The 17,572-nt window shown below is 36.5% G+C and overlaps 2 protein-coding genes across 2 annotated transcripts; both read left to right on the top strand.

Annotated features, from left to right (window-relative positions):
- The first annotated feature begins 9,536 nt into the window (after window positions 1-9,536).
- LOC125188195 lies at window positions 9,537-10,424 on the top strand. Its single transcript, XM_048084954.1, has 2 exons — window positions 9,537-9,824; window positions 9,885-10,424. Exons 1-2 carry the CDS (start codon window positions 9,537-9,539, stop codon window positions 10,422-10,424), a joined length of 828 nt encoding a protein of 275 aa, XP_047940911.1.
- A 5,116-nt stretch (window positions 10,425-15,540) lies between these two features.
- Window positions 15,541-16,131, top strand: LOC125188192 (NAC domain-containing protein 78-like). Its single transcript, XM_048084952.1, has one exon. The coding sequence runs from the start codon at window positions 15,541-15,543 to the stop codon at window positions 16,129-16,131; it is 591 nt and encodes a 196-aa protein (XP_047940909.1).
- The last annotated feature ends 1,441 nt before the right edge of the window (window positions 16,132-17,572 follow it).

Genomic DNA, 17,572 nt, shown 5'->3' with positions numbered 1-17,572 from the left:
GTTTTATAATAAAATGTGAGTGAATTGAGTCAGTGGAATGTGAGACCTACTTACTATTTATGGTAAAAGTGAAGTGTGACTCTTAATTAGGAACGGACCGAAATGGAAAAGTGTGACTCTTAATCGGTGACGGAGGGAGTATTATTTTATATGTAAATATATTTATAATATTTTTGAGACATCGGATAGTGATTGATAATTAACAAGAAGAAGTCTTACAAATTAACATAACCATAAACAAATTCGACACCCAATTAAATCTACCGTGCCATCTAAAGCCACGAAGCTCTGCTGGCTCTCTCCCAGCTTCCCCCACGACGTCGGCGGATCTCGCCTTCAGATTGTCGAAGCTGTCGCGGAGACGGCTCGCGTGGGGGAGGAGGCCCCCCTCGCTTTCGGCGCACGCACGGACGTCGGCCAAGGCCTTCTTGGCCTTGGCCGCGACACGGGCGCACATGAGCAGTGGAATAGCCTTCTCGGCTATTTCATTGAGAAAAGCCTCCTTTGCCGCCAACCCTCCGGGCGGAGTTGGCGGCGCCTCCGCCTCATAGCGGAGGTGAAATTCCAGCTTCTCGACGTTGCTGCACTCTTTATCCTCCAGCCTCTCAACTATTTTCCGTCGCGGGACAAACTTAAAGTTGAAACCGAGAAAACTCTAATCGATCGGCATTTTTTTCTTTAAACTGGGCTAGATATCAATGTTATATTTTATGGGAGAGAGTGGTGAATCAGAACTGTCAGTTTATACTACTTAGTGGCTACTTCACTTCTTGGTCCCCTCACAATTTCAATTGTCATCACGGGGATACCATCAATTATTCATTTTCATGTTTTAGTATTTGATGTAAAAATTATACATTAACTCTACATAGTTTAAATTAGTAATCTTCTATTTAAACATTTGTATACAATGCATAGATATTACTTCCTCTGTCCCATGTCGTTCGCACCTTTCTATTTCGCCTCGTCCCAAACTACTTACACTAGTTATATTTTAAGTGAGAACCATGGTATTTAATTAATATATTACAATTAGATAAGATTCCATTTTTAAATGATCTTTCATTAAATTTAAAATACTAATTTACTTACACTAAAAAATTCATAAATGTGCGAGTAATATGAGATGGAGGTAGTACTATTTCACAAAGCTAAGTGTACTTCGTATTTTTGGGTAACATTGAGATCTGACATTAATAAGCAAATAATTATGGGATGTTGAGGGGTCGGAGGTGATTTTCATTGATATTTCCTCCGTCCCAGGTTAGTTTGAGCATTTTTTTTGGGCACATGATTTAAGAAGTTGATGTGATAAAGATTAATGTGGAGAGAATAAAGTTTAGTATAGTATGAGAATGAATAAAGTTTTTGTCTAAAATAGAAAATGACTCGAGTCATACAACGTGCTGAAATGGGAGATCTCATCGTCCATCATCGCGATTATGTCGCAAGCACCGTGCGAATTTCAAGTCATTCTAATAGAACAATGTGAGAGTCATTGTGACTATGTGTTGAAATGTACGAATTTAAAGCACCATGTGAATTTAACTATGCGAATTTGGCACGGCGACTTGATATCCACACACTCCAGCATTGCTTGAAATTCGCACGGTTAAATTCATATGGTGTTTTAAATTCGTTCGCTCCAGCACATACTCACAGTGACTTTCACATTAACCTTGCCGGAGTCATCCATATGCAAATCTGTTGCCGCTGCCACCACCGTCCCCGAACGGCGGGCCGTTCTGGCGTGCATCCAATATTTGGTGCTCAATTCCACTCTAAACTTCATTGTTGATCCGTTGGAAATCTTCCGTAGCATATCGTCTGACGATGGCCCATGAGCCTCCACCACAGCCTCCTGATGGACCGCAGTCTTCCACTGTCACGGCCGCACTAGCTAAGGATAACATAATACGGATAATCGTGACTAGGAGGGGGAGAAAAGGAGTGGGGAGAAGAAATGGGGGAAGATCGACACAAAAATACTTGGTTACTAAAACCACCAAGATATTTTATACTAAGTAAAAGTTCATAGAATACCAAAAGGTAAGAGTAATAGCACAAAATATGTTTTGGTGTTCCTAAACTTGCACAACGGAAGTAGATAAACACGATCCATATATTGAAATATGAACATCTAAGAGGCTTAGTCTAAACGGCCAAAAACTTCCTCCTCTCAACACCAGATTCCCACCTCTTCATTTTATCAACCTGCACATTTAGAAATACATGCAGGGCTGAGTACATACGTACTCAATGAACACAGTGCCGAAAGATACAGTTATACATATGAAAGTGTTGCCAAGTCATCACAATAACACTCAGGGGTTTTCTTTAAAAGGCCCAAGCTTACTAAAATTATGTTTGACTGCGCAGTCTAAGTTACCTCGCCATATCCGTCATCTCGTGCCGTGGAGATGGTGTTCTACCACGGTCACCTATAACTTTCTTGTGCCGGGAAGGTGGCCACCTTCCTCGGTCACTGAACCCGCTGAACCCGCCATTTGGCTGTCGGTCCACTGTGTACACTAATCCAAGTAGGGACACCACCCTTGCTCGGACCCGAATTCGATTCATAATATTCTTGGCATAAGCATAACAGATAGGCATCCTCACATAAAAAATATTTATGACAAGACAACGACATTTTTTAGATAATGAACATGAGTTTGGATTTTCATCAAAACTCAGCTCGAAAATAATTTGTATTTTTATCCCCACTAAATGATAGAAGTTACAACCCTTTGCTTCAACGACGACCCCCTTCGTGATTCTTACCTTTTAAAATAAATAAATAAATAAATAAATATAAAAACAAACTAAGTTAGTTAAGCTATGAGATAATATGCCAACTCACTGTACACATCCTATTTTCTATAATTTCTTCTTTTAACTCAATGTTATAAATAAATTTGGAGGTTTAGCTAAGATATAACTAATTTACGTAAGGATGTAACAATTAAATTTATCAACCTAAGATAACTTTAACTGCATCAAGTTATACTTGAAATTCTAATGAATCATGAAAATAAAGAAATTGGGACTGAGGATTTGTAAATAAAGATTAGTCAAACAAATTTGATTTATATGGTATTCTATTTACTTAATTATGTAGCTTAACTCCAAAAATTAGAAAAAAACAGGGAGACCAGATTAATATCTGTCCTAAGCATAAAAGCCTAAGGAGTCTTCCCTTCAAATCCTTCCATACCCTAGCCCCCAACGAAGAGAGAGAAACTCTCTCTTCTCTCTAGAAGGAGAGTTGCCGTTGCTGCCAACATCCCGCGACGCCATCGACACCCCTTTCTCTCCCAATCTCTCTTCTTCTTCTCGGCCTTTCTTTCTTAGGTTCACAATCACTACAACCACTATCTCTCTCTTTCTCTCTCTCTCTGTCTGCCGCTGTGCATGCACAAGCGACGGTCTCTCCACCCTTCGCCCACACCCTGCACCACCGGAAATTGCCAGTCATCCCAACGCCACCGTTCACACCTCATACGCCGCCGCTGTATGCGACGGCTATGGTTCCCGCCTGCGCTGGGCTCTGGGGCGGCTACTTCCGTGCGTGGTGGATGTCGCCGCTACATGCGGCGGCAGCTGCCCCTGCCCCTCTCCGTGTTCGCAGGTTCCGACAGCTGATAAGATCACTATTCTCTTATCCCTCATCTCTTTTACTTATCCTCAAAAGATTCATAACTATAAAATATTAATCTTTGTCACCATAGTTTCAAAATTTATAAAATGGGAGGTTTCCATCCTTCCTAGGGTTTATGGAATCTTCATAGTCCTTTCTGCAAGTCGGAGCAGAAACTACTTCTAAAAATAAGCCATTAACAATTGTATCTATTGGAGTTTTAAGACTTGACTTGTTTATTTTATGAATTATATATTTTGGGAAGTCTACGCATGTTAGCTTACTAAAAGGAAAACTTGGGTGATAGAACATGTTGCAGTAGGTGTTATTCTTATTGAAGATTCAGGTGTTATGCTCCAAAAAAAATATAAAAGCACTAAAATAAGAAATGAAGGTTAAGAAAATATTTACCGGTTACGGATTTTCTTCTAATGTTCTAAAGCTAGGATTAAGAAGGAAAAAGGACAAAAGATATGAAAAGGATTTGAATACATTCCTATATATATATATATATATATATATATATATATATATATATATGGCCTTGGTGCTACACGTGGATTTACTCACTACGTGTAAGTGATTTAGCCTATTTATTGGGCAAGGCTATAGACTATAGTGGGGAATAATGATGGAAAATTATTATTATTATTATTATTATTATTATTATTTTATCATAATTATTATATTTGATGTATTTGTATTATTATTCATAATTTTACTCCAGATTCTAATTATAGAACCTTCAAAAATACTTAGAGGTATACTGGGATCATGCATGGTCGTCGAACAAGTTGCCCGAGACTTGCACGATCTTAGTTATTTTGTAATAGAGTAGTAATATATAATTGTTTTCGGATTGTCTTAAACTCTCGAACATATGCTCCTGGATTATACTTTCTCGTTTTGGAATAATTTTTTTTTCTATTTTGTTTGGTTTAAACACTATTTAAAAAGGTGGTAAAATCAACAACGAAACTTCTTTACACAACTCGTCTTAAACTTACAACTTTATCATATAATTATTATATAAGGCTTCACTTTCTGGTCAAAAGACTAGGTTGTCACTACCATTAAACATCCACTCGGATCATTTATGGCGACAATCAAAACGAAGTCGTGTAGGGAACTCATTAATTTTCTTTTCTTATTTTAGTAAACTCAAACTATATCGTTTTGTATATAGGCGTGATGATTAAAAAAAATTGAGTGTTCGAAATTAAATGTTATGTTCTCAAATCTTACTGAACCAACCAAAATTTGTCAAAGACTTGGATCAATTAAGTGGACAATTTTCATATTATTCAAATACTTGAAAAATCATACACAACACCACAATGCAAACAAGATTAATTATACAAATATGTCATTAATTAGAAACGAGTTTGGATCAATTAATGGAGTCTTATAGGCTTCTTGGAAACCTTGTGTCCATAACCATCCACCCACACTTCACCTTCAACAACAAACCTCTTTCTTCCCGAGTACCGGCAACGGTCATCGGCATTGCAATACTCGAGCCGGTACCTCGTCAATTGAATGAAGGAACTCTAGTTAAGGTGTTGATGTATTTATAGGGAGATTGAACAATAGTTTTGTAGAAAATGTGCATAATTTAAACTGAGTTGAATGCATCAAAGTCAACTTCAATTATAAAATATTCGGTCAACTGGCTAGGTAACTATGTGTAATATGACGGTGTGCGTGTATGTTACGGACTCAATTCCTACATCGGTTGTGAGAACAACTGGTGTGGGTAAATAGACTAAATGCTCTCTCACTTAACAAGCTAGTCTTTTGGGCTGAGTTCTCATGTTTGGTCACATCGACAATATATTAAACGTAACCGAACAATTTGCTCTTTAATGTTAACATTTATGTAGGGAATTCTATTGTTATCCTGTTAAAAACCATAACCGAAGCGACTAATTCCACGAAGACTAGCTAATATGCTTATTTGACTTTATATTTAATTGAGTTTTAGTAGAGGGAAAGGAAATTAAAGAGGTAGAATGTGACAATTATTAAAATAATGTTTTAACGCGGGGAGAATATACGGAAATGAACATGTTATTGGAGTTTATATATTACAAACAGGCCATAGGCATGCAAAGATTTATCTGCATTTAAATTTAGAGTGCCTCAATAGTCAATTCTTAATCAAGATTCATTCATTCTAAATGAGAACTTTTAAATCGCAATCAGAATATTCTAATAAATGCGAGATTACACAACATTTTAGTTTTAGAGATCATTGATGAGAGAGTTTAGATGCTTTCAAGCTTGTGTTTTTTTTTAGTGTCAATTCTTTGATCATTTTGTATATCGTCTTTGAATATTTTGTACGAACGAATATAGCAAGATAAATAGAAGTTGCGACATCTCTTGTTCTGTAAACATAGATACTTAGTGATCGAACCACATAAATCTTCCCTTCTTGTCATGTTTTGTTTCATATATTTCGTAGTCTCGTTTCTTTAACAAAAATAAAAGACAGAAAAAGCAAAAACAAATTGAATGGTGTCCCAAAATTAGTATAATTGCATCGTGAAACATTTTTATGCTTTATTGCCTCAATTAGAAATATCAGTGCAGCCCGAACCTGACTATCCCGCAATCCGAAAAGGATTGGCCCGAAACCCGCTGGGCCGACCTGATTACATCCTTAGCCTCAAATCGAGTATTGTTTTATATATAAAATATATTTATAATATTTTTGAGACATCGGATAATGAATATAATTAACAAAAAATCAATAATATCATTCTCAAATTCACGTAAATTATTAAATCACAAATTACAACGAGTTTCTAGCTATTAAGTAAGCCAAAATTATTTAGAAACCACTATCATAATTTATAAATTGTCGATCTTCAATATACTCTTCTTTAATGAACTTACCATTTTGCTCCGCCGAATGTTAGGCAGCCCTCAATGATGAAAGCAAACTAATGAAAGGGCTAAAACGCTGGTTTGAGAAAATGTAATGCTTTAGGTTTGTAATATGTGAAAGAAGGGTTGTAATTTTATGCTATTCATTATAACTGGCATTTTATGATATTAATTATTAATCCCTCCGTTCTAATATTGTCACATTTTGATCACGAGTTTTAAAAAATATAATAAAAAGTGAATTAAAAAGTTCGTGGAAAGTGGTTTTATAATAAAAAATGAGTGATATTGAGTTAGTGGAATGTGAGGTCCACTAGGAAAAATTTAAAAAAAAATGAAATGTGACAGATTTTGTGGAACAGACGGAAATGAAAATGTATATATATAACAAATTTTTCAGGCACGGAAAGAGTATATTTTTATGCAATTCTAATCATTTATGTCTCAAATTAATTTTTTATAATTCTATCTATGCTACAATCGCAAGTACTTTCTGGATATCATTCGTAACATATATAGCTAAGTCCCTACCAAACGGTGCCTTATATTTCTATATTGATTTATAAGGTTCCGTATGTCATGAAAAATTGACTATAAAATATTAGTTTTCTACTTAAATCAATTCAGTACTATTACAAGACAAATTAAAATTCTATAGATTGATATTAATTGAGTTTACAGTTTTCATTCAAAACCATAAATATATAAGGGCCAAAATATATTACTATTAGATTGTAATGCACGCAATATATATTTAATATATATAGTGAAATTTAATGTAGTTTAGTTTGATATTTCGTACATAATAATTAAATATGCTATGGAACATCTTAACTTATTTAAATTGAAATCTTATGAAAGATATCCCTCAGTTTGATATATACTGAATAAATACGAGTTCTTTTAGAAGATTTGATATCACAAATTCCTACTCCTATGTTATTAAGCAATAAAAAATAGGTACTCATCACCTCAATTTACCAAATTTATACTTAAAGAATTCAGATAATTAAGATAGGGTTATGTTTATAGCATTAAAAATAATAGATACTCGTAACTCAATATACCAAATTCGTAGATATGGAATTTAGATATCATCAGTTAAATTAGTTACAAAATCAGATTTAGTTTCCATAACTTTAAGACCTAAACACGGTAAAAAATATATAAAACTCCTGAAAAATTGCCTACATACTATATTCTTATATAAATATATAACAAATAAAAGATTGTACATACACGGTAAATAAGCAAACTGCCTATATATATAGCCATCATAGAACTATTTTTGATCCATAACACACAAGAGAGTTGAGAGAAATAGAGAGAATTAGAAGACATGTCAGTTAAGGTATTTGAATTCAATCCGAGCGGCGAAGATTTGATCAATTTCTACCTTCATCCATGGGTGAAGCAACCGGTGCCGTGGAATGGCATTCCGGTGAAGGAAATCTACGGTCCATCGTCGGATCCGTGGGTGGTTTTCAATGACGTGGAGTCGTGTTGGCACTCGAGGTTGGAGGAGAAGGGCGCCATCAAGTACTCCATCTACGCCTTCACGTTGCTCTCGAGGGTTTCAAACTCGAGAAGGGTTTCCCGAGGGGCGGGGACCGGGACTTGGCACGGCCAAACGGGCCCCGAGATGATCCAAGATTCCAAGAACGGCCAAATCATCGGCCGATCCAAGATGCTGGCCTTCAAGCGCCCGGGCTCGGATGCTGATTTCGGCCGTTGGACCATGCACGAATATTCCCTCAGCGATGGTCTAATTAGGTCAGGCGGCGTGCCAAACGCAGCCGATCTCGTCGTGTGCAAGATCACCAAGATCGTCAAGAAGAACAAGAAGAAATCCGGTGCGCAGCCGCCGTTGGCCGGGATTAGCAAGCTCCCGGAGTGGCGGACAACGGAGATGTTTCTTCCGAAATCGCAAGGCAACGGTGTTTGGGTTAGAGACCCTTTTGATGTTAGTGTTCCGGATCCAAATCAACAAGACGGAAACACATCCGGCGCCGGTGAGGGATCGGAGGTAGAGCCTAACGACGATGAGGACTTATTTCTCTTCGAAGCGGAGCTACTAGAGAATATGCTAGATGATAAGTAGTATATTATGTAGTCTTCTCGGGTTTTCTTTGTCGGTTCTTTCCCGAGTCGTATCAAGAGAGTCGAACCGCATAGGGTCGGAATTCTAGAAATTCTAGAATTCCATAGATCGAGTCAATTAATTGAGAAATAAGATATTTTATTCTTCTCATTCATCGTTGAATTCTTTATTTTTGCAAATCCTACAACTCAAATTAATTAGGGTTTCGAATATTGCATCTTCTCTAAACACGTTGGCCCATGAGCCTCCACCACAGCCTCCCGATGGACCGCGATCTTCCATGTGGAGATTAAATTGCAGGGAAATTTTGATTTATCTCTTATCAAATCACTTTATTCTCAATTTAATTTTCCATGTGGAGATTAAATTGAGTTGATATTCAAATGCTGGATCAATACAGAGTTAAAATAGATGTTTTAATTGATTTTATATTGAATTGATAGTTTCAATTAACCTTATATTCGTTTGAAAAGGTAAAAAAAAAGAAATTAAACATATTACTACTATAGTAGTATTAGATAACTTCAACATATTGATTATATATTGTAATAACTAAAATTAGAAAAACTATTATTAAGATTATACAATTATAATAAAAATAACGTAGTAAAAAAAGTTGAGTAACAAATTACTGTAAAAAAAGAACGCATAACTAAAATTGTTTGATAATTTAGTAATAACAAGATAGAGAATTATATATGGACATTTCTAATTATTTGATATCATAGTTAAGCTTAACTAACCCGTGCCACACACAAATGCTATAAAGCCCCTACTCACCGCCTCCAACAAGATAGCAAGAATGAGATGGGGTCTGAGCCATATTCAACCACTCATAGTCATTGGTATGTTAAAATATCACACAATGCACAATGTAGTGGACATAGATAAAAAAAATGGTTTTACATGACTAAGACATCGGATAGATACTACTTGTTGCCAGATGAGATTGAGCCATATAGAGCATGTAAGTCAAAGAGATTCATCACAAAGGTGATGTTTATGTGTACTGTGTGTAGACCTCAGATTGCAGGAGATGGAGAAGTAACTTTTGATGGAAAAATAGGCATTTTTCCATTCACCACTATGGAGCCAGTAAAGAGGAAATCAAAGATAAGGCCAAGGGGGACTATGGAGACAAAACCCATTCAATCAGTGAACAAAGAAGTGATGAAAGATTGCCTCATTCAAAAGGTACACTTTTTTTTCCTCATAATTCATTCAATCACATAGTAACAGATCATATATGTGTAGATCATACCAGCAATCAAGGCAAAATGGCCAGAGAATTTAAGCAAAGAGATATTCATTCAGCAAGACAATGCCAAGCCGCATATAAATCACAATGATGCTGATTTTCTGTCAGCTGCATCCACAGATGGGTTCAAGTTTCATCTCAAGTGCCAACCACCACAATCCCCAGATTGTAATGTGTTGGATTTGGGATATTTCAGAGCAATCCAATCTCTACAAGAAGATAAAGTGGCTAAGGGAGTGGATGACTTGTTGAGGAATGTGCATTGTTCTTTTGAAGAACTTAATCCGTACACACTCAACAATGTTTTCCTTACTCTACAAAGTTGTCTAACTGAGATACTTAAGGTGCAAGGGAGAAATAGCTACAAAACTCCACACATGAATAAAGAGAGATTAACAAGGATGGGGACACTGCCAGATGCTATAGAGGTGGAAGAAGAAGTTGTGAAGGCTGCTGTGGCATACCTCCAACAGCCAGAAAATGATGTGAGCACAAAATATGACATCTCAGGGGTCAGTGAAGCTGTAGGCTTCTAGTTCAGCATGTAGAAAGCATACTTTTTGTCAGTTGGGTGTGTAAGCCTCATAATTAGGTGTGGCTTATGCTATTCAACTGTTTTTTTGTCATTTTGTAAAGCCTCCAAACTTGTATAGGGGTGGCTTCTAAAATCCTAATCCCTCAGAAAAATTTCATCATAGGGCAGCCTCCAAACCTTGTAAGGGGTGGCTTCTAAGGATGCCTATCTCACATAACAGCCTCCTAACCTTGTAAAGGGGTGACTTGTAATGTGAAACTGTTTCTATAATGAATTTGTATGGTTTTTAAAGGCTAATCCCTCAGATAGCATGGTTAAATCATGGACAAACAAGCCTCCTAACCTAAGAACAGGGGTGGCTCATTAATCTGAAAACTCAGCAACACAAACAAATTCATCACAGGGAACACAATAGTATATGTAAACCATACAAAATCATCATAGGGAACACATTAGTAAACCATACAAAATCATTACAGTGAACACATCCAGATAAAACAACAACCACAACATCCAAACCCACAGCCTCTAGACCAAACAAGAACCACAACATCCAAACCCACAGCCTCAAAACCCATCCACACACCAGCCTCCAGATCAAACAAGAACCACAACATCCAACTCCACGGCCTCAAAACCCATCCGCACCCCAGCCTCCAGATCAAACAACCACAACATCCAAACCCACAGCCCCAAAACCCATCCACACCCCAGCCTCCAAACCCTTTACACAACCACATTTTTCAAACCCTTCAAACAACCAATCCTCCAATCCATCAAACAACCACAGCCTCCAAACCCACATAATCCAAACCCGAAATATAGAAATTTGAGGGACAACATACTTAGATTAGATTAGATCCAAAAACTTTGGCAGTAAAATTGCAAACATTTCCTTCTCCACATCTGAATATACGATGGGGGAGGGTTGAGGAATGTCGACGGAGGTGGCTGGTGGTGGAGCATAAAAGGGGGAGGCTGGTGGTGGTGGACCATAGAATGGGCTTTCACCCCCAAAGTACTCAAACATCTCACATTTGGGAAAGAATTCAGGTTCCGTTTCGGGAACAACGGTGTCAGTCAAGTTTCCGACTGATAGCGGGCTCTGACAGGATAGCGGGCGACGATGGGGGTGTATGAGGGCCATAGATGCTCTGGTGTGTCTGGGACAACGAGCTCGTCCAGATCGTCGGAGGAAAAATAAGGAGAAGAGTCGGGATCTTCCGGCATCGCAAACCCACAAAATTAGGATTTCAGAAGGTGATAAAGGCGGTGGATGGTGGCTGAAATCAATTCACGGAGGGAGGCGTTATATACGAACTAGGGTTTCAGTAGAATGAAGGAGGCGGTGGGTTGGGGGATACGAACTAGGGCTTCCTTCAATTTAAATCATTGAAATGGAGGATGGTGGTGGGTGGGAGAGTTTAATGGGGTTAAGCTGTGGTGGGTGGGAGAGTTAAATGGAGAGAGGCTGTGGTGGGTTGGTGGAATTAATGGAGGAATTTGCATCAAGGGTTGAGGGAGGTGAGAAGATGGTAGAGAAAGAGTGTTGACCGAATTGGAGGAGAAATGGCAAGTTGGTGTAAATAAATTAAATATGGAGGGGAGTTTCATTGTCTATATTTTAATAAATTAAACCATGATTTGAATGAAATCAACACCTTTTGATACATGAACATACCATCAAAATAACAATAAGTGAAATGATTGGAACGGAGAACACAAGTTCTAAAGCTTTAACAAGAGAATTCACTCTATCACTCGTACCATGAGATCGGAGTGCTATCGGCTTCTTGGAAACCTTGCCGAAGCGATCAATACAAAAGACCGCATCCGCTGCTGCCACCGTCTTCATATGCTTGGGGATCAAATCCACCCTTACATTCACTGTTGACCCGTTCGCAATCTTCTGCAGCGCGTCTTCCCACAGCGGCCCACGAGGCACCACCACCACCGCCTCCTGATGGACTGTCTTCTTCTTGCCCGCGTTGAATCCAGGGATGATGCAGTAGCCGACAACGACATTTTGGTAGACGTCTATCTTGGAAGCATAAGTGGAGGCATAAGACAAAGTAATGTTGACATTGTTGTAACGGAGGGGAGTAATGACTATACGTCTCTTGAATTCGAGGTCCATGAAGATGGTCGTATTATTACTATTAGGGTTTGAGGAGTTAATAGAATCTCCTCGAACATGAAGTTGGTTTATGTAGAATAGGGGTTCCGAAATCCAGATAATTGCTAATATGATCGCCAGGAATAAAAAGATAAAGCTCATCAAGAACACGAATCTTAGAATACAAATCCTTGCATAATTAATAATGAGTTTGGTACAATCCTCGCCGATCACTGACTGAAGAATGCGTGACATTAAGATAGATAAGAAGTAAACATATACGAATGAGTAAATATCTTGTGACAAATCATGAAAAAATAAGTATACTTATAAGCGGGACGAGTCTTAATGTTTAATCAATAGCGTCATTAGTGCCAAAAATATCATCATTAAAGTCCTAGATAGCTCATTTAGTATCGCGTGCATCAAGTGATTTACCATGATATCCAAGATTTATTTGCATTTAAATTTAGAGTGCCTCAATAGTCAATTCTTAATCAAGATTCATTAATTCTAAATGAGAACTTTTAAATCGCAATCAGAATATTCTAATAAATGCGAGATTACACAACATTTTAGTTTTAGAGATCATTGATGAGAGAGTTTAGATGCTTTCAAGCTTGTGTTTTTTTAGTGTCAATTCTGTGATCATTTTGTATATCGTCTTTGAATATTTTGTACGAACGAATATAGCAAGATAAATAGAAGTTGCGACATCTCTTGTTCTGTAAACATAGATCCTTAGTGATCGAACCACGTAAATCTTCTCTTCTTGTCATGTTTTGTTTCATATATTTTGTAGTCTCGTTTATTTAACAAATAATAAAGATAGAAAAAGCAAAAAGAAATTTAATGGTCCCCCAAAATTAGTAGAATCGAGGTTGAAACAATGCTAGATCGAATATTCCGATGATTGTTAAAAGAGTGAGGCAAACTATGAACAAGATTATAATGCTCTTACAACCCATCTAACACTATGCTACGAATAATTAATAGTACTAAAACTTAGGGGAAAATAAGAGTAAAAATTCGGGTGAAAGTTCAATGATATTTATAGGCGAATTGAGTGTTAATCCTATTTAGAAAGTATAACATAAATATTGTCTACGTAACATTAGCGTTCTCTTGTCACGATTGTATTTTGTGTATAATTAATGTATTATTGTGTCGTTTTAGATATAGATAGTTTAAATTACGTAAGTCAAATTTAATTCTTAGCCTAAATTAAAGTACTCATCCCATATTCACAAGTTTAATTCAGTATAGATTATGTGATGATGATCGTTATAATCAAGTTTATATGAAAGAATTAATTATTTAAATTTCAAATTATATTTTCATAATTTTCTGGAGAAGTGTTGAAACATATTTATGCTTTATTGCCTCAATTAGAAATATCAGTGCAGCCCGCACCCTACTGTCCCGCAATCCGAGTAGGGTTGGCCTGAAACCTGCTGGGCCGACCCGGTTGCATCCTTAGCCTCAATTCGAGTATTGTTTTATATATAAAATATATTTATAATATTTTTGAGGCATCGGATAATGAATATAATTAACAAAAAATCAATAATTTCATTCTCAAATTCACGTAAATTAGTAAATCACAAATTACAACGACTTTCTAACTATTAAGTAAGCCAAATTATTTAGATATCACTATCATAATTTATAAAGTGTCGATCTTCAATATACTCTTCTTTAATAAACTTTACCATTTTGCTCCGCCGAATGTTAGGCAGCCCTCAATGATGAAAGCATTAGGTTTGTAATATGTAAAAGAAGGGTTGTAATTTTACGCTATTCATTATAACTGGCATTTTATGATATTAATTATTAATCCCTCCGTTCTAATATTGTCACATTTTGATCACAAGTTTTAAAAAATATAATAAAAAGTGAATTAAAAAGTTAGTGGAAAGTGGGTTTTATAATAAAAAATGTGAGTGATATTGAGTTAGTGGAATGTGAGGTCCACTAAAAAAACTAAAAAGAAAATGAAATGTGACAAATTTTATGGAATAGACAGAAATGAAAATTTATATATAACAAATTTTTATATAACAAATTTTTCAGGCACGGAAGGAGTATATTTTTATGCAATTCTAATAATTTATGTCTCAAATTAATTTTTAATAATTCTATCTATGCTACAATCGCAAATACTTTTTGGATATCATTCGTAACATATATAGCTAAGTCCCTACCAAACGGTTCCTTATATTTCTATATTGATTAATAAGGTTCCGTATGTCATGAAAAATTGAATATAAAATATTAGTAGTTTTCTACTTAAATCAATTCAGTACTATCACAAGACAAATTAAAATTCAAGATATTGATATTAATTGAGTTTACAGTTTTCATTCAAAACCATAAATATAGTAAAAGGGCCAAAATATATTACTATTAGATTGTAATGTACGCAATATTTATTTAATATATATATAGTGAAGTATATTTTAATGTAGTTTAGTTTGATATTTCGTACATAATATTTAAATATTTTGTGGAATATCTTAATTTAATTAAAATTAAAATCTTACGAAAGATATCCCTTATTTTGATATATTCCGAATAAATATGAGTTCTTTTACAAGATTTGATCTCACAAAATCCTACTCCTATGTTGTTTAGCTATAAAAAATAGGTACTCATCACCTCAATTTACCAAATTTATACTTATAGAATTCAGATAGGATAGGGTTATGCTATTTAGTATTAAAAGTAATAGATACGGAATTTAGATATCATCAGTTAAATTAGTTACAAAATCAGATTTAGTTTCCATAACCTTAAGACCTAAACACTCTTGAATTGGATAAAAAATATATAAAACTCCTGAAAAATTGCGTACATACTATATTCTTATATAAATGTATAACAAATAAAAGGTTGTACGTATACGGTAACAAGCAAACTACCTATATATATAGACATCATAGAACTATTTTTGATCCACAACACATTAGAGAGTTGAGAGAAATAGAGAGAATTAGAAGACATGTTAGTTAAGGGATTTGAGTTCAATCCGAGCGGCGAAGATTTGATCAATGGATACCTTTATCCGTGGGTGAAGCAAGAGGAGCTTCCGTGGAATGACATTCCGGTGAAGGAAATCTACGGCCCATCGTCGGATCCGTGGGTGGTTTTCTATGACGTGGAGTCGCGTTGGCACTCGAGGTTGGAGGAGAAGGGCGCCATCAAGTACACAATCTACGCCTTCACGTTGCTCACGAGGGTTTCAAACTCGAAGAGGGTTTCCCGAGGGGCGGGGACCGGGACTTGGCAGGGCCAAACGGGCCCCGAGATGATCCAAGATTCCAAGAACGGCCAAATCATCGGCCAGTCCAAGATGCTGGCCTTCAAGCACCCGGGCTCGGAGGCCAATTTCGGCCGTTGGACCATGCATGAATTTTCCCTCAGCGATGATCTAATTAGGTCAAGCGGCGTACCAAACGCGGCCGATCTCGTCGTGTGCAAGATCACCAAGACCGTCAAGAAGAACAACAAGAAATCCGGTGCGCAGCTGCCGTTGGCCGGGATTAGCAAGCTTCCGGAGTGTCGGACAACGGAGATGTTTCTTCCGGTATAGCCTAACGACGACGAGGAATTATTTCTCTTCGATGCGGAGCTACTAGAGAATATGCTAGACGATAAATAGTGTAGTAGTATATTATGTAATCTTCTCGGGTTTTCTTTGTCGGTTCTTTCCCGAGTCGTATCAAGAGAGTCGAACCGCATAGGGTCGGAATTCTAGAAATTCTAGAATTCCATAGATCGAGTCAATTAATTGAGAAATAAGATAATTTATTCTTCTCATTCATTGTTGAATTCTTTAATTTTGCAAATCCTACAACTCAAATTAATTAGGGTTTCGAATATTGCATCTTCTCTAAACTTCATAAATTTCATCTAATTAGGTTAATTCTTGGCCTGATAGTATCCTTACTAGAAAAGATTAATATAAACATATTTGTGTTGCATATTTTTTCGAATTTTCTAAGTTCCAAAAGAGTGATCAAGAAGTTTAGATGTCTATTCTTTGATCACTTTGTGTATCGTCTTTGTATATTGTACGAACGAATAGCAAGATTAATAAAATTGTGCGACATCTCTTGTAACGTGAACGTAGGTCCTTAGTTATCGAACAACGTAAATATTATCCCGTTGTCGTGTTTTGTTTCATATACTCCGTATTTCATAGCTCCGTCTCTTAAGAAAAATAAAAGAGAGAAAAAGAAAAAAAAAAAAAAAAGTGGAATGATCACCAAAATTACTTTTGCTTCTTAGACAAAATTACACAGTACTCCCTCCGTTCCATAGTAATGTAGGCGTTTCTTTTCGGCACGGAGATTAAGAAAAATTGTGCTAGGTGAGTTAAGTAAAGGTAGAATAAAGTGAAAAACGAAAAAGGTAGAGAGATGAAGAGAGGAAAAAGTAAGAGAGAGTAAAATAGGTGTCGAAAAATGTGTTGACTTTTACCTAAAAGGAAAATTACTCTTTTACTATGGAACGTACCAAAATGGCAAAATGACTCTATTACTATGGAACGGAGGGAGTACATAAATAAAAATTTTGTTTCATGAAGTATATCACAAAATTACACAGTACATAAATAAAAACTCGAAGAGTATCACAAGACAAAGAGCTAAAAGAACATAACCCACTCTATCACTCACACCACATTGGAGTGCAATCGGCTTCTTAGAAACCTTGCCTAACCGATCAATACCAAAGACCGCATCCGCCGCCGCCGCCGTCTCCATATGCTTGGGGATCAAATCCACCCTTAACGTCGTAGAATATTTGGAGGAAGCCTCTAGGGACTTCATAAATTGAGGCACGAGACAAAGTAATGTTGACATCGTTGTAACGAAGGGGGTTAATGGCCGTACGTCTCTTGAATTCGAGGTCCATGAAAATGGAGGTATTACTATTAGGGTTTGAGGAGTTACTAGAATCTTCTCGAACGTGTAGTTGGTGTATGTAATATTGAGGTTCGTTTATCCAGAAAATTATTATGATGATTGGAA

Source organism: Salvia hispanica, chromosome 5 (assembly GCF_023119035.1).
Source record: "Salvia hispanica cultivar TCC Black 2014 chromosome 5, UniMelb_Shisp_WGS_1.0, whole genome shotgun sequence".
NCBI classification, from domain to species: Eukaryota; Viridiplantae; Streptophyta; class Magnoliopsida; order Lamiales; family Lamiaceae; genus Salvia; species Salvia hispanica.
Note: the sequence above shows the minus strand (reverse complement) of the source record. Positions and strands in the feature narration are given on the sequence as shown.